Source organism: Xenopus laevis, chromosome 1S (genome assembly GCF_017654675.1).
Source record: "Xenopus laevis strain J_2021 chromosome 1S, Xenopus_laevis_v10.1, whole genome shotgun sequence".
NCBI classification, from domain to species: Eukaryota; Metazoa; Chordata; class Amphibia; order Anura; family Pipidae; genus Xenopus; species Xenopus laevis.
Window position 1 is genome coordinate 176,471,684 of NC_054372.1, and position 23,480 is coordinate 176,495,163.

A 23,480-nucleotide genomic window follows, 5' to 3' on the forward strand; every position below is an offset into this window, starting at 1 on the left:
CTGTCTTCCTCTTTCCTTCGCGCAGCTGCGCATGCGCAGTAGAACGAAACACCGAACCTAAAAAGTCGGCTATTTCGTTAAACTGTGCATGCGTTTGCCCCAGGAAATTTGAAGAAAGAAAACGCTGGAAGAGGATCTCTCCATAGTGCTCACTGGAATAACCCTGAGCTGGTGCAGTTTTCTGCTGATAGGATCACCGGCCCTGGGTTTCAGGTAAGTCAATACAATAATTTGGGGGTGCCTAACGTTTGGCACCCCCAACTTTATGAAGCCTTTCCTTCTCCTTTAACATCTCCAAATGGCTCAACGGACCTCTGCCATTGATTTGTAAATGAGCTTGGCAGGTTTTAGGTGGTGAATATTCACAACCTAAAACCACCTCGTGGTGTGATTAAATCTTACATTTGAATCTACATTTGAATGGGTGGATTACAATTTGAATGTGTGAATTTTGACACTCGAAAATTCGAATTTACTATCCGACACTTGATAAATATGCCTCTTAGTGTCTATAATCATGTGGGAACAGGAAGATCCGGGAGACATCCAGCAAAGGTTTAATTAGTCTCCTGCTGCTGTCCATCTTAAAATATTACATAGGACTCCTAGGTCTATCAGTATACAGAATCAGATCTTATATTATATAACTGATGTCACAGCAAGCATTCATGCTGTAATCTTACAAATATCTAAATCTCAAAATATAATTAACAGGACAAATAAAAGAGTTTATAATTTACAGAAATACTGTATAAAGCAACTCAACTGTATATTACAGTTGCCTTAATTATAAGCATAAAAAATAATCAATATCCCACTGTACTCAGGGTAGTGCTTATAAGGCAGACTAAGGTCTGAATTGAGCTCTTTGCTGCCTAGCCTAAGCATAAAGTAAACCAACAGTCTAACTCTTCAACTGGAAAGTGCAGTGCATCCAATGGCAAAAAAATTTTCAAGTCAAAAAGAGCTGAGTCATTAAAGACAATGCAAAGCTCTTGTTAACATGCTTGTCTTTAGCCTCAGAAATGTTTATCTAATAGGTACACTTTTGTAACCAGACTCAAGCCTGACATAACATGACAAATCCATATGATGTAAACAGTTAAACTGTTAATAGCTTACTGTTTATGTGCAAGCTGATGGGAACAAAGAAATGAAATAGTATAAGGGAATACAGTATATGCAATTCGTACAGTTCTAATTGTCTGAAAGTGTCATGAGATTGGCTAACTTGCGTTCTATGGCCCATTCATAAACTGCTCATCATTTCTATTAGCTCTATTAGCTATGGGATTTTTAGAATAGTATTTATCAGTTGTTGAAAGTTACAGTTCACCTTTTGATAAAAGTCCCATAGTAATGAAGAGAAAGTGGGTATGTTTTATTTTGTGCTGAGCGCTAATCTCACATTTTGATAATATCTGCCCATTAGAGTAACAACTGTTTAGGGTTATTATTACCCAAAGAAATAATTCCAAATTCTATTGTGTTTATGAATTAAAATATACTTCACACAATATAAATTAAAATATATAAAATCTTGTTTCCTTCAGTTTTGGAATTCATAATCACAGCAATCATTTTGTGGACACTGTGCATCATGCCAAAATCTTATTTATGTACCAGAATTTGGGACCTGATGCACATGCCCATGCACTGGCTACACAATTAGGGGCAAATTTACTAAAGGGCAAAGTGGCTAACGCTGACGAAAATTCGTCAGCGTGACATCATTTTGGCACTTCGCCGTTCTGGCATAATTACGCTAGCATATTCACTAAGTTTTTGATTTTAGTGAACGTTACCTCTATCGCCATCTCAGACCAGGCGAAGTGCAATAGAGTAGATAGCACTTCGTCCAAAAAAAGTTGAAATTTATTCTAAGTCCCAAAAAACGCTGGCGTCTTTTCCTTTTTCAGGGTGATAGGCTGAAAACTATCGAAATTTTTTTTTTGGAGTACCCTCCTTCCCCCCTACATTTGATAACATATGGCACATAAACTATACTGTGGGCACATGTGTAGGGCAATATAACAATAAAATATAATTTTATTAAGGTTCTTTGGCCTTGTGTAGTGTATGTAATGTATTTGCTACAGCATATACGGCCATTGTACTTTAACTGCACGCCATATGCAAATTAGCCAACGCTAGCACAACTTCGAACTGTATTTTCGCTAGTGCAACTTCGCGTTTGGTACCCTGTGCGCAGCTTTGGATCTTCGTGAATTAGCGTTGTCCAGGCGAATTTACGCCTGGCGAAGTGTTGCGATGTGTGCGAAGCCAGTGCTAGGAATTTTCGCAGGTAAGTAAATTTTCCCCTTAGATGGTGGGGAAAGAGGAAATGCAAAAGGGAAAGTAATAGACATTGCCTGTCCCACTTCTAAGCCTATAGACATAAAGGCAATCTGTGAGTGACAGCTGAGATTTTTAAATACCTTTATAGCAGGTGTGGATGTTTTAATAAAAAAAATAGGTTGGTGTTTAAATTTAAAAGGACTTTATTATACACCATTATATGTCTGAGTGACAGGTCCCATTAAGTAGAGTTTCCATTAAAAAATGAAACAAAAATAGTAAGCAAAAAGAAATACTGACACCATGAATTAATAATTATTTATAATTTTGCCATAAAAGTATTTGCAGATGCTTTTACCCATCTGATCCCACATGTTCCTCTATGAGGGGGCTGCCATATTTGAGCTTCAGCAGTCTGTTAGCATTAGAAACTCTAACTGACATGTTGAGAAGGGACAGTCAGGTTGGCAAAACAGTCAGGTTTAGGAACTTCAGGTTACCTACAAAAGCAGCCCTATCAGTGAAAAACGATCAACATGAGCTATAGGTAACTTTTGATGTACATTGATATTTAGAATAATAATTATATAGTGTCGGTATCACTAAGTTTTGTCCCATGGACTTTAAATTTTTAAAGTGGCACAAGTGTACTAAGCACCTTCATTAGCTGTACTTTGACTTTATTCCTCATTTATTAAAACAGCACTTTGTCCAGCAACAGCAGACAAACTTTAACAAGGAAAACATAAAAATCTGCATGTTGCTGGGGAACATACTGGTCTGAGTCTACCAGGAAATTTGAGATTCTGTTAAACGCCAGAACATAGAGGCATGAAATGCACTTAAGGGAAGTGTCAGCCCTTTAGGAATTCAAGCATTTCATAAGTCTCCTTTAAGCAACATTTCATTGTAGCCATAATAATTTAGTTTAAGATTAACATTGTGTATATAGGGGTTCTCTTTCTCTGGGCATTTTGCAGAAACAGACCCTTCTAAGAACCAGCGCACTGAAGCTGAAGTGACATTTCATTTAAAGGAGGAGAAGAGCTACTATGTTGAATAAGTAGCATGGCAAAGAAATTGCAACAGAAAGACACATTTTCTATTGTTGGAAAAAATACTGTTTGAGAAAATAAACAGAATTAATACACCAAACATATATGGAAATACAGTGAATCCTCAATTTTACATCCCCCGATTTTAAGTTTTCCCTCATTTTACATTGCTTTTTTGTGGTCCCACCTATATATTATGCATAATGCTTTTCCCTGATTTTACATTTTTCCTGGATTTTACACCATATTTTTCTGGTCCCCTGAAAAAACAGAAAATGGGGGTTCTACTGTATAGACGTTTGAGGAGACATACTGAAAAATAAGCAGTTTATTCAGTTAGGATGAATGTGTCTGTCTTTAAGATGAAGAAGAAACAATTAGGGACACATTTTTTTTGGCTACTTCGACCATCCAATTGGTTACTTCGACCTTCGACTACGGCTTCGAATCGAACGATTTGACCTAAAAATCGTTTGACTATTCGACCATTCGATAGTCGAAGTACTGTCTCTTTAAAAAAAACTTCGACCCCCTACTTCGCCACCTAAAACCTACCGAGGTGCAATGTTAGCCTATGGGGAAGGGCCCCATAGGCTTCCTAACAATTTTCTGATCGAAGGAAAATTGTTCGATCGATGGATTAAAATCCTTCGATTTAATCGTTTGATGGAATGATTTTCGTTCGATCGTAGGAAATGCGGTAAATCCTTCGACTTTAATATTCAAAGTCGAAGGATTTTATATCGACGGTTGAATATCAAGGGTTAATTAACCCTCGATATTCGACACTAAGTAAATGTGCCCCTTAGAATACAGGTTTTGAAACCACTCACCTACTGTAAAACTCCATAAACCAACAGGGTTAAATATTATTTTTTTGAAGGTTCCTGACAACTGCCATATGCAAGTTGTTGCAACTACTCCAGTTCTACAGCTGTTGTTTTGTTCATTACAAATGTGCTTCATCTCAGTCATGAAGTACAAAGCAGGTTTCATGACAAGGCATCATTCTTGGCACACCATCTGTAACTTTCCCAAATCTTATGGGCAGATTTATAAAAATGTGACTCACATTCTATTCGTTGCTATGGGATTTTTAGAAGCATATTTACTAACTGGTCAACGCTCATTTTCACTTATTGATAAATACATTTCTAAAAATCCCATAGCAATGACTAGAAAGCGGGGGAGTTTTTCCTGTGCTGCACTCTCATTTCACACTTTGATAAATGTGTCCCTAAATATCCCTCTACAGTCTGATGTTTCCTGGAGGTACGGTTAAAAAATGTAAATATTCCCTGGTACAACAGTTTTTGACGAGCCACAATAATGGTGAATCAGGTCTGCATTTGGGAATCTATTCAGCATATACTACCCTTAGGGTTGCCACCTGTCCGGTTTTGACCCGGACAGCCTGGTTTTTAAAGGGCTGCCGGGTCAAAACTGCCTGCCTGGTTTTCCAAATTAGGAAAACTGGGCAGTATTTCCTATGATTGATGTGGCGATCGGCAATTGGTCATAGCTCCGCCCCTAATGTCAGGCAACCGCCCCCAATGCATTGTGGACCTGCCGCATTTTGTTGCAGCTCCGCCCCCTTGCCCAGAGTTCCATGGGACAGACGATGGCAACCCTAACTACACTGGCTGTGCTTTAAATGTAAATGTAAATTGTGGGAGTAATCCTGGGCTTCCTTCCCAGAATTTCTTCTGTTCAAAACAGCTCTAAAAAAATTGAGATTTATCAAGTGAAAAAGCTATGCAAAACCTCTAAAGTTATCAAGGTCCTATAGAAATCAATGGGAGCTGTGCTTATCTTATTGGACCACTTTTTATCAATTCAGACTTCTAGAGGTTTTCAGATTTTTTTCTGCTAGAAATTGTCAGAAAACCTGAGATTTTTAGGTGTTTACAAGCTCATTGTTCAGAGCATTTTTTTTTTAGTTTGTAATTTTTATATTTGGATCTTTTAATAAATTTCAAGCCATTCATGGTTTAAGAGAAAGTGAGCTTAGTTTTGGTTTCAAAAACCTCTAAAACCACTAAAATGAGATTTATTAAGTGTGAAAACCACAAAAACCTCTAATACAAAAATCACCAGGTAAAAGTTGTTGAGGGCCTTATTGAATGGGAGCTGCACTAATCTTATTGGACCATTTTTAATGACTTTGAACTGTTAGAGGTTTTCAGATTTCTTTTAGCTAGGAATTGTCCACGAAACTCAAATTGTTTACAGGTGTTCATATTTTTTTTAGTGCATCATTCAGCTCTTTTTTCCAATTTGTGAGTTTAGTCGTGGTTTCAAAAACCTCTAAAACCACTAAAAAGAGAATGTTGATAAATAAGTCTCAAGAGGGGGATAGTGAAGAGTAATTGGATTATTTCATAACTATTTTTAATTGATTGCCTTTTGTAAGTTTCCATGAGATGAACCTTATATTGAATTTTGTTTTGTTAAAATTTGTTGGGAAATCACCCCCCCCCTCATTCTAATGCAAAATCACCTGCACTCCTTGGTGTGTAACATCTGTGTTATCTGGTTATTGACAACTGTCATTCTGAAGTTTACATGGATTCTGGTCTTTCACATTCCCCATCCAAGGTTTCATATACATATATATATTTGTATCTCATTATCATTATTGCACAGTTGCTCAGACTTTACTATGAAAATACTACCCCCATTGTGTTTGAGTGCTCCAGTTTTCAGTGGACACCCAGTGGACCCTTTAACATTTCCAGTTCCTACCTCTGGGTAAACTGCTTTCTAATTTCAATGAGCTGTCTTAGTCATCTGATCTAAGTTACTTTTTGACAGCATCCTGTGTGGTGAGCGCCTCGATGCTCAGACATTGTGCATACAAGTCCACAATCATGTTCAACAAGCCCTTTTTACTAAGTGAGGTGTCCTTCAGGGCTTTCTCATGCAGAGTGCTGCTGCAGTTGCATCTGACTACAATATCTTAAACACCATTGTTAGAAGAGAAAACAAGTCACATGTCAGAGCATGTCCAACCTACAAGGCTGTATTAAAGAAAACAGACACCAGTTACAAAAATTACACAGGTCCATTACTATCAAGAATGCTGGGGACACATCAACTTAACAAGTGGTAGTGTTTTGTTTGCATGAACAGAATCCTCACAGCACAATTATTCCTACAAAAATCATCAGAAAGGATTCCTACATTAAATAACTTAACAGTAAAGACTGATGACGTTTTTGTGCCACAACGCATATAGGGGGTTATTTATCAAAGTCCGAATTTATCTCAATATTTTCTGCTACAAACTTTGATCAAATCCGCTTGGGTTTTTTATGCTTATTTATTATTACATTTTCCCAAAAATTTGCTTTGCGAAAAAAAATCTAATTTTCTCGTTTATTTCGGATTTTTTTCATCCGATTTTCATGATTTTTTCAGCGTTTTTTCCTTTGATTTTCCGATTTTTTCTGAATTTTCGGGGTTTTGCACGAAACCCACTGCACATCAAAAAATCATCGGGACTTCTCCCGTTGACTTATATGCAACCTCGACAGGTCTGAGATGCCGGATTTTCAGATTTGGACTTTTCCATCCTCGGGGTTAAATAAATTCTGAAAAATTTGTGATTTTTTAAAAGTCCGATTTTATTTAAAAAAAAAAAACACACATTTTTTGTGATTTTTGCATTCGGAGTTTAGTAAATAATCCCCCTAATGTCATTTAATAAAATCAGCACATACTTTATAAAACAAAAGCAACACAGGGCAAAAAAATTGACTTTTTGAATATTTTAACAAGTAACAGTGAATGTTTCCCTTTAACAAGCTATGAACTTATTTAATGTGAGTCGTGCCTATCTCAGCGTATTTAAACTCAAACTGCATTACATACAATATGATGGTGTTTACATAAGATCTTTTATGAAGCACAATTCCCTGTAGCACCGCTAGTTTTCTGTTAAGCGCTACACACCACATTTAAAAGGTAACTATACTGCTGATTCTCTGTTTAGCAACACATCACATGAAAAAGATACAGCACAACAACTACTGAAATTGGAAAAGTCATTGTCCACTGGTTATAGTGGTTTTGCAATGGCAAGTGAACTGAAGGCCACTGTTTTGCCCAGATAACGATTTATATGTTTAAATAAGACGGTGGCTACAATTACTTCAGAGTGAGGTTTAGTCCTGCTATGCATAGATATTTTATTCCATCTTTACTCATGTGGAGGACTCTCATCAAAGAAGCATACAAACTGCATTTTTATTAAAGGAAAACTATACCTCCCAAACAATGTAGGTCTCTATAAAAAGATATCACATAAAACAGCTCATATGTAAAACCCTGCTTCATGTAAATAAACCATTTTCATAATAATATACTTTTCTAGTAGTATGTGCCATTGGGTAATCATAAATAGAAAATTGCCATTTTAAAAAATAAGGGCCGCCCCCTGGGATCGTAGGATTCACTGTGCACACAAACATACCAAATAAACTATACTGGTTAGGTCACATGAGCCAATTAACAGACAGAGTTGTGTCTTTTGCTTCAACACTTCTTCCTGTTACAGTTAGGGGCAGATTTATCAAGGGTCGAAGTGAATTCGAGGGAATTTTCGAAGTAAAAAAATTCAAAATTCAAAGTAATTTTTTGGATACTTTGACCATAGAATAGGATACTACGACTTCGACTTTAATTCGAAGTAAAATCGTTCGAATATTCGACCATTCGATAATCGAAGTACTGTCTCTTTATAAAAACTTCAACTTCAATACTTCGCCAAATTAAACCAGCCGAAGTGCTATGGTAGCCTATGGGGACCTTCTAGAGCATTTTCTAAGTTTTTGGAAGTCGAAGTAAAATCGTTCCATCGATTGCTGAAATACTTCGAATCGTTAATCGTTCGATCGAATGTTTTTAGTTTGACCGCAGGATACCCAAATTCGATGAAAAAAACTTCGACTTCGATATTCAAAGTCGAAGTATTTCAATTCGATGGACCAATTTCGAAGTATTTTGACCTGTCAAGTTAATGTAGAACTCAATGGCAGATCACAATCTCCCCTGGTAGATACGCCACTGCTTATGGGTGCCATCAAATTATAAGTGATTAGTGTTTTCTATGGATCCCTTTTGTATATATAAAAACATACCAAATTTGAACTTACTCTCATAACAGAAATTATCTGTAGGAAAGGTAACCAAGTAAATCAAAAATTAAAAAAAAAATTATTAATGACTCATATACATATAATTGAATATATGCAAAATAGTTTGTTAATATTGAATATATATTTGTAGGTGAGTTGTAACAAAGTCTACAGAAAAAAAATGTCTACCTAGGGCAGTGGAAACAACAACTGGACCTGTTTTATGATAAAATCATCAAAATTTGCAACATCTAAGAGGCTTATTTATCAACATTTTCATTTAAGTAGTTTTAGAGGGTTTTTTGAAACCACGACTGAACTCACGTTCTCTAAAATTGCAAATGTCATGGAATTTGTTAAAATATCCTAATGAAAATAAAGCTGAATGACCAGAAAAAAATATGAACACCTTTAAACCTCTAAAAATTAGAGTTTTACAGACAAATCATAACAAAAAAAAAAACCTTGAAAACCTCTAAAAGGCTGAAATGATAACAAAATGGTCAAATTGGATCAGCGCAATTCTATTTGACTTCTATAGGACCTCGATAACTTTTACATGGTGAATTTTTGTATTACAGTTTTTTGTGGTTTTTACAGTTAAATCTTAAAACATTTTTTAAAAAAATAGGAAAAACCACAAATTTTTAGAGATTCGTGGGGCAAAAAAAGAAATCCGAATGTTAGTAAATATGCTCCGAAGTATTTAAGTAATTTTTAAGTCATTAGCCCTTCTTCACTCTATCCTTATCCATAAAGCTATTGAGAGTCAAAACTTTTGAAGATGAGTTCTTACTAATAAAACATACAAACAATTACTGAGATGCAGTTGCACAGCTATTTACACACTAAGGGGCGTATTTGTTAACATTTGAGACAAACATCACCGTGTTTGTCTCCAGTGTTAATAAATATGCTCCTTAGTATGCGGATGTACACAAAACAACACATCCATATAACAAAGAGGATATAAAACAGGATGTCTCTGACATTTTATACATGTTTTTTCTCTGTCAGTTCTCTATGGCCATCAAATATTTACACTGCTAGGCACATCAGGTTGTGGCATGGTCTTTATGAACAGGAATGTGGGACTGATTGTAACCCCACAACATCTTGCCCAATTCAAATATTTAGCAACATTTAATTTTTAACAGTTAGTTCTGCCAAAAGACCAAAAAAGACTTTGCTGGACTTTAGGCACCCATCAGCAATTATTTCTCCTATTTATTTCATAAATATTTTTAAATTCACATAGAACAATTCCATGGACTCACTCAAATACAGTGCCATAAATACTCAAAGCTCAAAATAAATTCTGATGAATTAACATATCAGTTTTTTTAATAAAAAAAAAACTTTCATGATGTGTATCATTATAATCTATACCTATCATAAAATCATATCAAACTCACTTAAATATCAATATTTTTTATGTTGAGCATCCATCATTTACATAGTCAAGTTGGGTTGAAAAAAAAAAGACCAACGTCTATCAAGTTCAACCCCTCCAAATGAAACCCAGCATCCAAACATACACTCACATGAAATATATATACCAATATTTATACTCATTTTAGATGTTAGTATCACAATAGCCTTGGATATTATGTTTGTTTCAGGACCGCATGGCCCTTGGGGTCACCCCGTGTGTTGCATAAAAAGGTATCAGCTTTTCATTTATCATTGGATTCATTGCTGGTGTATGGCTAGGCCAGTGCCAATACCTGCATACCCTCCTGTTTGACTTTTTGTTGATAAAAATTAATCATGTCTTTCCCCAGAAAAAACAACCCCAACCATGTCTACCCTCATAACTAAACAGTTTAGGTGCAAGTCTCTCACTCTCTCTAGCTCACTGAAACCCTTCTCAAAGGACAAGGAAAGTTAAACTAAACTAAAGAAGTAGCTAGAAATGTTGTACATTATGTTTTGAGCTTCTGTACCAGCCCAAGGCAACCACAGCCCTTTAGCAGTAAAGATCTGTGTCTCCGAAGATGCCCCAGTAGCTCTCCATCTTCTTTTCTGCTGATTCACTGCACATGCTCCATGGTGCTGACACTTACTGAGCTTAGGAACCCACTCACAGTATACAGTACACATAGAATATAAATGTCACAATATGATATATGTTCGGTGGTAACATTTTGCTTCAAATACACTTTGTGAATTAGATGCTGATTGTTTGGATGAATTAAACATTTAACCCTGTTTATAAAGGACCCAGCGCCACAAAATAAGAATGGATAGCGCCATTATAAATACACTATGGTTGGTACAAGGTTCTACAGTATCATCATTTATACAGATATAAATGAAATACTAATCCTTTCCATGGTACATAACAAGCACTGTAGATTCACTTTTCCAGGTTGAAGGTTAATCTATAAGAAAATTTGCAGTGGAAACTATGTCAAACCCAATGACATAAAATGGTTAAAAATCGATACTGCAATTTTCCATTTTTCCAGAACAGTAACATACATGTATGTATTGGTCGTGACTTGGGAAAAGGAGTGGGGGTTCCATATATGAAATGACAAACAGCAGATAGATGACATGACAGACACTTGAAGGGTAAGTTACAGAAGGGAAGTATTTTCCAGGGTAAAATAAATTCTTGAACAAGAGGTCATGAACCAAAGCTGCAGGGAGTAGAAAAAGAAGAAATATCAGAAAGAACATCCTAACACTGAATGCCTTTTTTGGATAGAAAGCTTCAACTGATGAATGTTTAGTACTGGTTCAACTTCATGAAATTAAGAGATCTGCCACAATGTAAAATTGTATTTACTGTAGGTACTTAAGGGAATTGTTTTCAGTGAAAGGACACAACCAAAATCATGGTAAACATGCTGGCTGCTAAGAGAACTCCAGTCTACCACAACATAAATAATCCAAATGTTTTCTCTTTGTTCTAGTGGTATTTACTGTTTATATCTGCAACCTTCACTCAGTATTGTAGCAATGTATATTTGTGTACAGTCATTTATTATAAACAGTTGCAGATGCCGTGAATGGCATTGCAATATACCCCATGCAGTACTACATAAGCATGGAAGTATGAGCTCATTGCATATTGTTTTCATTCATCCACGTTAAAGTGGACCCGTCACCCAGACATAAAAATCTGTATAATAAAAGTCCTTTTTAAATTAAATATGAAATCCAATTTCTTTTTTTTATTAAAGCATTCATAGCTGTTGTAAACGCATTTAAAAATATCAGCTGTCAATCAAATATTGTCTGCCCCTCCTCTATGCCAGTGGCATAGAGGCGGGGCAGAAAATTACTTTCACTTTCTATTCAGCACTTCCTAGATGTCACTGCTCTCCCTGCATTCCCCCAGCTCTCTTAACGATTTAATTGTGTAACCAGGGCATGGGGATGGACATTGGGTCCCTGTCCCCTGGTGCACAAACAAGATTCTGAGATGATACAAGACTTGCCTTAATAACAATGTCCACAAAATGGCTCCTGCCTGCTTGCTATAATTATGAGTTCCCAGACTGATGGAAACAATATTCAAATAATGTATACAGTGTAATTAAAGTTCATTTTGCTTGACTAACATGATAAAATAGGATTTGGAATAATTTGGTTTGGGCGACGGGTCCCCTTTAATAAAGTAAGACACTTTGATGTGCTAACTTACTAAAATGCATGTTCATCTAGTAATCCATGGGCTGTTAAATTGGAACTGACTCTCTTTCTACTCTTTCATGATACTCTTAAAGCCATTGCTTTGTGCTAAATAGCAAAGCTCAATGCCACATCTATCATTTATCCTAATTCATATTGCCTAAACCCAACCCTTTGCTGTGTCTTATGCCCACTTGAAAGTTCTTAGAGTAGTGATGCTCTTAGCACTTACTTATATTGTATTGTATATTCAACATTTTCATAATAGAATGGATCCCTTCCAAACCTCACCTTCTCAGTTTTGGTTTCCAAGCAGGACGCTTTGCAAATTCATGAGGAACATGCTCTTTAACTGGACCTTTTACTTCAGGGTACCCTCTCTTCAAATACTATCTCTTGCTTGCTTTCCCCAGTCCCCAGCTCACATTTGCATATCCACACAGCACACACCTATGTGTGCACTTACTTGAAATGCTATACACAAGCAGCCGTCAAAAGCGCTTGAAAGCATAGTTACTTTTGTGCACCCAATACTTCATGTATAAGGTAATTAGAACGCAATGACAGCATAGTTTATAGGTATTAGTGTTTTAGAGGAATACCACTAAAAGAAAAGCCCAAACTATTGTCTGCTGGGAGCTCATTTCTTGAAGGCTATTCAATGGGAATGCAGTCCAAGCTCTCTACACTATGATGTCAACAGTTGGCAGAAGTTTGCTTTTTTCATATGTAGTGGTGATAAGCTTGCTGCTTTGGTTGCTATGCCAAGGATGCCTTTTAGTTGGATTGTGCATGTCAAAATTGAATTGAATTTCCCACAATTATATTGAAGCTACAACCTTTAAGCTAGAAGAATTTTGGAAGCTAGGTATCAAATCTTAGGCAACAAACTTTCAAAGAATCAAACCACAACGACAAATAGGAGGAATTCAAAGAGAAGCTTAAGTGAACATTTTTAAATAAACTTTAACTAAATATATTGTAAGTGTAATTCTAAAGCTCAAATAACTAAGTCAAAAATAATTGATGACACAAACTTCTACATTGTCCAATGGTGGCTCTGAAATGCAGCTGATGTTATGGAGACTGTTCATGTCTTGTGATTGGAAAACAGATCCCAACAGCTGTATCAACATTAAAATAAAAGGAACATTATATGATCAAATGGAATGGCTTGTCACTAATAATTAAAAATCAGGAAAGGAAATTAAAAGTAACAGTTTGCTTTTGTAGAAAAATAATGGCAGCTAAGAAGCTGATAAAGGAAATACCTAGGACATTTGTAATTCCGACACTATATGTAAAACGCCAAAAAAATAATTAGGCAGCTAGTGATTGATGTAATAAGTGTAATGACTTCTACTTAAAAACACCCTCTATTACATATATCCCCCCCCTCGGATTTATAGGTATAGTTATGAGAAAGAAACCTTTAGGACTCATTTCATGCCAACCAAAATGGATCAGCTGCAGAAAAATGCAGAGCTATGCACTCCTTCTCATTAAGCAATTAGGTCTTCAAGGCACATTATTACATTTTCCCACAATTCTAGCTCCTGTTTTGTTTTGCTCCTTTCACTGCATGACTGGCTCCAAACGTACTGGCTGCTTCTTTTAAAAGCTTAATTATTTGTGGTATTATGGTATTAATCCTTCAAAAATGCTCAAGGCCCATAATATACACTCTTTATAAAATAATGTTGATTTCATTTGACTAGATTGGAGAGCAACTCTTTTGGATCACCATAAATGGATTTTATGTTTACACATATTACAAGAGAATAATTATTATAACAGACCATACCATGAAACATAAGAGAGTGCAAAAGGTAATACATATTACATATACATTATTCTTATTATATTTCTGAGTTGTAATTATGTAGACCTAAGTACTCCAAGTGACTAAAACATATACTGCACTTGGATCAAAGGTATTGTAACTCACTAATCTAGGAGTGTAAGTAAGGACATGCTAACCAGAACATGTTCTACATCATGTGCCTGCACGTATGAGAGAGAGCGCCCTTTATTCTAAATTACAAGGATGGAAGAAGTCAACCCTTTGCTTTAAAAGGATGCCTGCAGCCACAGTTCAGCAACAGATGGAAGAACGTAGATTAGACATCTGCATCTAATATCCATATATATTTTGGTTGGGGGTACATTGTTTCTTATAATATAACTTGTCTGTCAGGGGATGATGGAAAGTGCAGTACTTCAGCAACTGGAAGTCACTGCATCAAATTTAAAGAGATAACACTTTTTGCAATGTTTCTTAAACTTTATTCTTGGGCCACTAACATTTTAATTGCTAAATTGATAAATACATATGGACCTTGAGCTAAAACAATGGTCTATATTTACATTATCGGGGAACACAGAGACCCAACCTAAACAGCAGGGGAACAAACGTTTGGGTTCCAACTGTAGGTTAAGAATCCATGACTTATCCAAATGTCTAAGCTAATGAAAACTCAAGGGCATTTGAAAATCATTTTAGTGTATCAAATAGAACCTGGGCCATTATTGCTTACAATTGTGATATAATGTCATTATAATACACAAAAGCCATGAATATCTTGTAAATTATATCCTTATAAATGGTGAGTTCTGATGTAGTTGCTGTCACATGACTCACTAAAACATGTGAATTATAATAAATAAAGTACCCCCAGTTGCAAAATATGAGGATATTAGAAGTTACCTCGGAGTTCCATGACCTGTATAAAAACCCTCGTCCGTCAGCCTCGTGTTTTTATATGGTCATGAAACTCCTCGGTAACTTATAATATCCTTATATATTTTACAAGAGGGGGTAATTTATTCACTATATAACCGTCACTCTCTAATTGTTAAATATAATGCAACTGAACTTTTATATATTTCTTATATATATATATATATATATATATATATATATATATATATATATATATATATATATATATATATATATATATATATATATATATATATATTATATATGCATTATATACTTTCATTAATCTTAAAATATCTGGCAAACGACCTCTCAGTAGGATATGGCATAAAAGTAGCCTAAAATACACAACTATGAACAATCCACTGAAACAATGTAAAACAGGTTGCGTAAAAACATATTTTCACTTTTTTTTCCAACTCACTTGTGACCAATCTCATGTGCAATGGTAAATGCAGAACCTAAGCCAATGTCTTCATTAATACTGCAGCTCCTCTCTGGCTCACACATTCCAGCCACCGAGGCCAAACCTGAATAAACAGAAAGAGACACAAAGGGTCAAACCAAGGTGTTTCAGATTTCTAAATGCTGGGATTCTTTTTAATAACATCCACATAGAGAAGGAGTGGTTGTCAAGAGGTTAACTTTCTAGTCATTTACAAAATCACTGGGGGGAATTTCACTTTACAGGCTAGACATTAATATTTTTTGAACTGCAGTCAGTGCTGAAAAATGTCTAGACTAGGGGTTAGATTTATAAATTTTACTTCTGGTAACTTGGGACCACCTAGTAACATGAGCCAAGAGAGGGAATTCAACAAAGTATTTCTCTACTAACATTCTTGAGGCTGCAGAAAGTTGAAAAAAAATGTCCACTTTATTATTCTTCTGAGATCTGTTTAAGTTTAGTGGGTTCAGAAAAAAAGCGCAAGCAAGTTTTTATTTGCCTACAAAGACAGAGTGATAGTAAAATGTAAATAAATAAACATAAGATATATTTTTTAGCTTTATAATACCACGCAGGAAGGTATTTGGGTTTTTAACCCTATAAACCAGTAATAGAGACAGTGACAATGAGGCAGTTTAACTAGAAACAGATGTCAGATAGGGAAATGAAGTATTATAAATATATATGATATGGCCGCATAATTGCACCCATCAAACTGCTACACCTATATATGCTATTATTGTTCCCCAATTTGCAGCTTGTGTCTCCCTTGACTCATAAGAGACAAAGCAATGGAGCCCTGTTACTAACACCTAGAGGCACAATTATCAAGTTTTTTCAAACTCCCATAAATTCGAAATTCTACAAAATGTATTAAAAAAAAATCTAATTTTGTATTTAGATGACCCGGAAACTCGAATCAAATTTGATTTGATTTATAAAAACTTGATGTCAGAAAGGCTGCAAACATCACCAAACTAATGCATGGACCTCTCCCAATGACTTATACAGTAATTCAGCAGGTATTATGAGGCAAATAGTCAAATTTCGAGTTCTTAAAGGGCCAGAGCATGATACATCTCGAAATTCGAATTCAAATAAAAAATCACATGGAGTGTGGAAAATTCACAATTCGAATTTGACCAAAAAAAAATTGAAAATTAGAATTTTCACTTCAACCCTTAATAAATCTGCCCTCTAATGTACATAGACCACATTGTGACTATTGGGCTCCTTTTTCTTATTGGTACTATTTTGCTCTACTTAAATGACACCCAATACAAGGGCATGTACATTTATGGCCATGTGAGGCCCAGATGACAACTTCTCTTGCAGACAAAACTTTCCTCTGTTAATAACCAACACTAATTAATGCGCCTCAGTTACCTGGCGTAAAAGTTTGCAGCCAACTGCAGCAGGTGTAAATTCTGAAAATCCATAATGCATTGTGGGTTCGAAAACTGCAACTATGTTTTGCAGTTTCAACTCCTTTAGTGAATGGGCCTTTGTACAATGTAATGCATGACCACATACCACAGTCAATAAAAATAAAGCTTACCGAGGTGTTAATTAACGGAAAAGGAACAACAATCAATTAGATAATGTCAAGTGCTCACTCTGTGCAACCTCCGACTTTCACTTGGTAGATGATACGTCAGTGAAAATAGTTCAAAAATGAATGCCGAAAAGTAGACCAAGACCTACTTTACCATTTGGAGTGGTCTTCATGGATAAAAATAAATACAAATAAAAGGTCTCTTTCTGAACATGCTTACCATTCACAGGTCAAAAGGCAGATGTAGCAGAAACTAAAAGCAGCAAACATAGCAAAAGACCAATTGTGTATACATAGCCTAATGAAGGATGCCCAATAGAAGCATATACTTCCACAAAGGTCAAGTCAATAGATAACAGGTCAGGAATTTGTAATCATGAATGTTTGCTGATGTTTTACAAGGCACAGTGGTATAGGTGATACTGTCACAGAAATATGGGAGATAGGCATCATCAAAAAAGGGGCAGTTGTATAGGAAAGCTAGTACTTGCTCAGTGCTTTTGTTCAATGATTCAAAGAAACAAATCATTAAAAAACTAGAGTATGACTAGAGACTATAAAGGATCTCAGTGCATTTTGAGAAATAAACAGTCTGCCACTTTATTCAGAAGAGTAAAACGAGAACCAGTCCTTGCTCACTAATTTAAATAACAGTTGATACAATAAACGGCATAACTGTACAGTATTTTACTAGCAGGACTGAAAGGACCATACATTCCAATTTACTGCCTGTTACTTCTCGGAAAAATACACACTTGGATGAGAGCATACCCATAGGAGAAGAGAGTTCCTTCATCACACTAAGTCTGAATGCCCCATTACAAAATAACCCACTGACATGTTTGTTCAGAATGTATAATGAGCTCTTAAGATGTCAGCGTATGATTAGATTGGCATGTATTTTGTTTCCTGCTAAGGCAACCTGTGATTTGTTACAAACTGGATGAGCCCATGATGTTTAAGTTTTAATACTGTAGAAGTAAATCAAATAGTAGCCAAAACATAGCAGCATAAAATAATGTACTGTACCGTAAAATAATTGAATACATTTTTGTTAAGTCACTTATACGGACTGGCCCACTGGGATACCAGGAAAACTACCGGTGGGCCCAGGTGTCAGTGGGCCCTTCTGCTAACCCAACTATTTGCCTTGTAGCCTATAGAACAGCAATTGCCCCATTTCTATATAAGAATAAAGAGAAGAAATGGAGGGAGAGACGGATGATAACATTTGAGAAGTGATTAAAAGATAAAAGAAAGTGAATGATAAAAGAAGGAAACATTTTTAGAGAGAGGGCCTGTGGCCAAAGGTTTTCTAGTGGGCCCCAGGCATTCCAGTCTGACACTGCCTCAGATAAGATCAAATTTCTACCTGTTGTATTCACTGGCCCATCTCTGCTCTGCCCAAAACTGGTCAATACAATAAAAGTTTCATAGCAGATCTTGTGAGGTCTTATTTTTCCTAATATACCCTTAATTTATGGGGTTTTTTTTTTTTACACTAAATAGATCGTTATCTACTTTAATTTTAGTTCAAAACTTGTATACGAACAATATAAAAGATCATAATTGCCTGGTTGATTTAGGGCCTGTATCTATAACCAGACTCCACAGAACTTAAGCCAAACAAGGAGTGTCTATTTTAACAGTTACTGTGCTGCCAAAAGTGTTTGCAGTATAGAACAGCATTTGATCAACGGTAACAACATGTTTTCTATATAAAGTCAAGGTTTTTCCTTGAAGAATTTGCTCCTTAAGGTGAGTACTTTATAGATAGATTTCTGGCTGCACTGACTTTTTGTATAAAAAAAAAGACCAAACACTTTGGGGAGACCATATAGAGGAACTGCTAAACATAAGCATTTAGACATGGTATTAATGCAAACTTTATTAAGCTTAGTGTATGGCAGGGTCATACTACTTCTGATACTGCCCCTTTTCTAATTATCCCTTACTATACTGTACAACCTCCCAAGATTATGCATTTACACCTGCCTTTAAAATATTTTTGATGTTGCACAGGTCTAGAATTTATGTTTCATACGGAGACTCTTCCCTAGCCTCCAAGAAAAATATTTTAATTGGTGCAATTTTACATTCACAATATACTGCATAGGAAATGCAATGCCCCTAGTACATGGAAGAAGTAGGCTAGTTTTAACAAAAGAATGTTGTGGATAAGCATGATCTCTAAACACTTGATCAAATGTAATTTAGGCATCGTGCCTCCAATTTGCTACAATGATAAGTGGCTATCACCAGATGTTTTCTCTGAGAAGGTTAGAGAAATCAAAACACTTTCCAAGGTTAGTTCTCTCTCCGACTCTCCAAGTTACTAGAAACTCATTCCTTCATCAAATCTTAAATCATTCTCAAATTACCATATCACTACTTCCTAAGTTGAAAAAGAGTTACTTCAATTCTTCTTGATCAACTACAATTTAATTTCGGTACCATATGCACATCAAATCACATTCCTGGGTACACTCTTTGCAGTTAGCTGCCCAGCTGCTCCTCAACCCACTCTTAGAGCCTCTGCAAACCAAGACCCTATAGATCACGACTATAACACCCTACAGTCAATGCATTATTCATCTCTCACACCAAGTCCCAAAGTTGCAATAACTTCTACCATCCTTTATCAGTGATTGCAAATGTTGTCTTTGAAATGTGTTAGCTTTGTCTATTTTAAAATACTGTGTTAATGTTTTTGAATAAATACATCTTGTACATAGTCCTAAACAAAGAAATCCCTTCATTTCCCTCTCCTGGATTTATTGTTTCTATTGTTTTGCTGTTGCCTTTACTTCCAAAATCAGCAAGACAGCAATTACAATAAGCAAGAAAGACTGTGGCTATAAGATAGGAAACAGCAGTATAGTTACATTGAACAGTTGGAAAGAGAAAAACAATGTGAAAGAGCAAAACAAGGTGAGAGAGGGAGAAAAAGCACAACAGATGGTGATTGCAGGGAGATATTGACTATATAGTCACTATATAATGCATATGGCAGCAGCTTTAATAGGGGGCAGAACTTGGATGCCTATATAAATAGAAATATGGAACTTTGTTTTTTTTAAAAAAATTAAATCTGGTCGCAGAGGTGAGGAGGTACTTTATGTGCTAAAGAGAGTAGAAGTGACGTTGCTTCTGTTTATGTCACTCAGCATGTGTCAATGGGCATGAAGAGGTGCAGTGCCTAGGACAACACCAGGCTTAAATACAGACCTGGATTAAGGTAGGTTACATAAACACATATTTAAAAAAAAATGGTGGAAAAGAGCATGTTTTCCAGGGAAGCAGTGATAGACTAATACACATTGGGCTCAATTGGGTACATGACATTCATTTATATAATTTTTCTTTTTCAACAGCATAGTAGAGGGTATATTTAAGCTATGTAATGGTTTTTCCTACTTTCATTAAAGCAAGAACCTAACAGTGAGGATTCAAAACCAGACTTTCATAAACTGGATCCAGCATTGTACTCACACGCTATTCACTACCACATTATTGCTCCCTAAAAGCTTGAAAATCCAAATATCAGATGCAGGATAGCCTTCTGCATCTGATATTTGGATTGGTCCTCTGGCCAGCTAGTCTAGTGCAATATTTGCAAATATATTCACTTCCAAATATATATAGGACTAATATAATACCCAAATAGCCATATTGCAAAAACAAGTTGCAACAATCTATAATTTATAGTGCACAACTATTCATTGAATAACACGAGCTACAATATCTAAAGCCATGGCTTAATTAAAGGTTAAAGTTAAATTTTTTCTTGGAAGTTACATGGCAGTGTTCATTTTAAAAAGGCAAAAGACACTCTGGCTTGCAAAAGCCCCTATTAGTCTTCCATGCTGTAAATAATACCACCATCCTTCTCTGCTTAGCTAGCTTGAGACACTATGGGGCAGATTTACTAAGCTCGAGTGAATAGCTTGAATCCAAAAATATTGGAATTTTGTAGTAATTTTTTGGGTACTTCGACCATCGAATTGGTCAAATTCAATTGAATTTGATAGAATCGAATGATTCGAACGATTCAAAGTAAAAATCATTCGACCATTCGATAATTGAAGTACTGTCTCTTTAAAAAATCCTTCGACTCAATACTTTGCCGAATAAAAGCTACCTAATTGAATGTTAGCCTATGGGGACATTGTAGATAGGTTTGGGGCACTTTTTATGATCGAATAAAAATCATTCGATCGATCACTTAGAATCGTTCGAATCAAACCTTTTGCGCTAAAATCCTTCGAATTCGATATTCGAAGGATTTTACTTTGAGGGTTTTTTAACCCTCAAAATTCGACCCTTAGTAAATCTGCCCCTAAAAGTAGTATCATGAATTAGAATATAAGTGATATTGCAGTCCACTTGCACACACTGCTAACCAAGCTCATTGGTACTTTCACAGGAGATGGAATCATTGACATTTTCCGTATAAGGGAAAATAAACAATGCAACCAATTTAATACTGCTTTATTTCTGGTCAATTTATAAATATATTAAAAATGCTTAAAAAACTAAAATTGTTAAATGCACTTGGATGTAAACTACACAAGTAAAAACCTGTAAAACCAGTTTTAATAGGAATTTATATAGGTTGAAGATGATTAATAAAAACCTATCTGAGGCCAACATATAGCAATAGCTAATTGCCAAAGCAAGTGTTTAACAGTGTGGTTCATTTCTTAACAGTGGACACATTTGAACCCAAGCAGCAACCCCAAGTAACCAAACATTGATTAGCTTATATCCATCAGCTGCAGGAAGAATAACGGAAACAAAGATGTGATTGGCTGCCATGGGTAACTTCCAAAAAAAACAACACATTTTATTCCAGTGATTAATAATATCTTAATAAATAAGATCAAGTCAATAATAATCTTCTCTAGAGAAGCTATATTTCTGGCTGCAGAAGCCAGGCTAGAAATGAGGGAGGCAGTCAATGTTGCAAGGGAATTGCAAGGCTTTCACTTTTTGAAATTAATTGAAAGGGTATCTTATCTGGCTCATCAATAACACACAAAAATCATGCTTGGAAGGCCTAGTTAGCTAAATTCCTTGAAGTTGTGGCCATTGCCTATTTTGAATGATGCCCTTTGGGAATGCAGTGGTGTAAGGTGATTTTACTTTCAACAAATTGAAAAATCAATGGAACTTATTTATAGATAAACACAATTCCACAAATTTTCACAAATACCATGTGCATCTTTTTTTTTTTTAAGGAGACAAGATGGCATGGAAAAGCTTGTTCAATAACAGTAAACTAAATTCTGGCAGTTCCTTTTCTTATTTATTTTTACTGTCATTAAACATAAAATCATTCTAATCAAAATATTTTAATCCTGTGTCACAACTTGGTCTTTCAAAGCTGTCATAGATGTTTCTACTGTTTGGAAAGCTTCAATAATTAACATCATCTTCATCACTTTCTTTGATTTAGGAATTTCAACTCTCAGATATATTACATTCGGCTGAATACGAACCAAATCCGAACCAAATTAGGGATGGGAAGGGGGAAAAACTTTACTTCCTTGTTTTGTGACGAAACCACCCTCCCCACCCCTAATTTGCATATGCAAATTAGGATTCGGTTCAGCCAGGCAGAAGATTTCGGCCGAATCCGAATCCTGCTGAAAAAAGCTGAATCCTGGCTGAATCCTGAACCGAATCCTGGATTCGGTGCATCCATATATTACATTACATTTAGTAATTTCAACTCTCACATATATTAAATTCATAGATATTCTGTCTCCCCCAACTCCAAGAAACAAGGTTCAATGCACTTACCAAGAGTCCCGCAAGGCTTGTTTTTATATGTACAGATGTCATACCTGTTGGAGAGATAAAACTATCAACACTGGTGGTTCCAGATTTTTTACATTAAACAATAAAATGCACATTGACACATTTCAGTGTAAAAGCTGTTATTGTTTCAATACAACTTTTTACAAGTTACGGTCTTCTTTAGGTCTGCTGATTAAGCAATATACTCTAGGAAAAATACAAGGAAGATTAATTCAGATTTATATTACATGGCAGCATAGAAACCAGTGCATCTGCCATCAGAACCCTAAAAATGAATATGGCAAGAAATGCCATACTTTCTATACTGAACTTAAAGAACCAGCCTAAAGTTTCAGCATCTCTATAGTAGTTATGATTCAGGCCTTCAAAGTTGTTACAGGAGGTTGCCATCTTGAATTTTGTCTGTGACACGCACATGATCAGTGTGCATTGAGCAGCTGTTGAGAAGTGAAGCTTAGGGGTCGTTGCAAATCATTAAAGGAGAACGAAACCTCCGCTTATCATAACCCCTCTAAACTTTCCTGCATTGCCCCCCTCCTCTCTCCGCGATTTGCATTAGATAAAAAAAAATCCCTTTACAAATATCTGACCCTTAAATGCAGAGAAACGCAGTGGAGCTCCAGGTCACCATATTCTGGCTCTTCATATTGTCTTTGGGTCTCTTCCCAAACACAAAGCCAGATGGAGCATGCACAGTTGGGCCAAGTCAGGAATCGGCTTCAACTACACATGTGCAAATCGACAATATGAAGAGCTGGAAGATGGTGACCAGGAGCTCCGCTGCGCTTCTCTGCATTTA

At 35.9% G+C, this 23,480-nt stretch overlaps 1 protein-coding gene across 2 annotated transcripts in view; it reads right to left on the reverse strand.

Moving 5' to 3' along the window:
- Positions 1–23,480, reverse strand: part of adamts6.S (ADAM metallopeptidase with thrombospondin type 1 motif 6 S homeolog) — a 169,695-nt gene that overhangs the window by 75,505 nt on the left and 70,710 nt on the right. For both annotated transcript variants that reach the window (XM_041580554.1, XM_018241541.2), the window contains exons 8-9: positions 22,664–22,707; positions 15,280–15,385 (exon numbers count right to left, since the gene is read on the reverse strand). In XM_041580554.1, the coding sequence (XP_041436488.1) occupies positions 15,280–15,385; positions 22,664–22,707 (150 nt within the window). The remainder of the gene's footprint in view (positions 1–15,279; positions 15,386–22,663; positions 22,708–23,480) is intronic.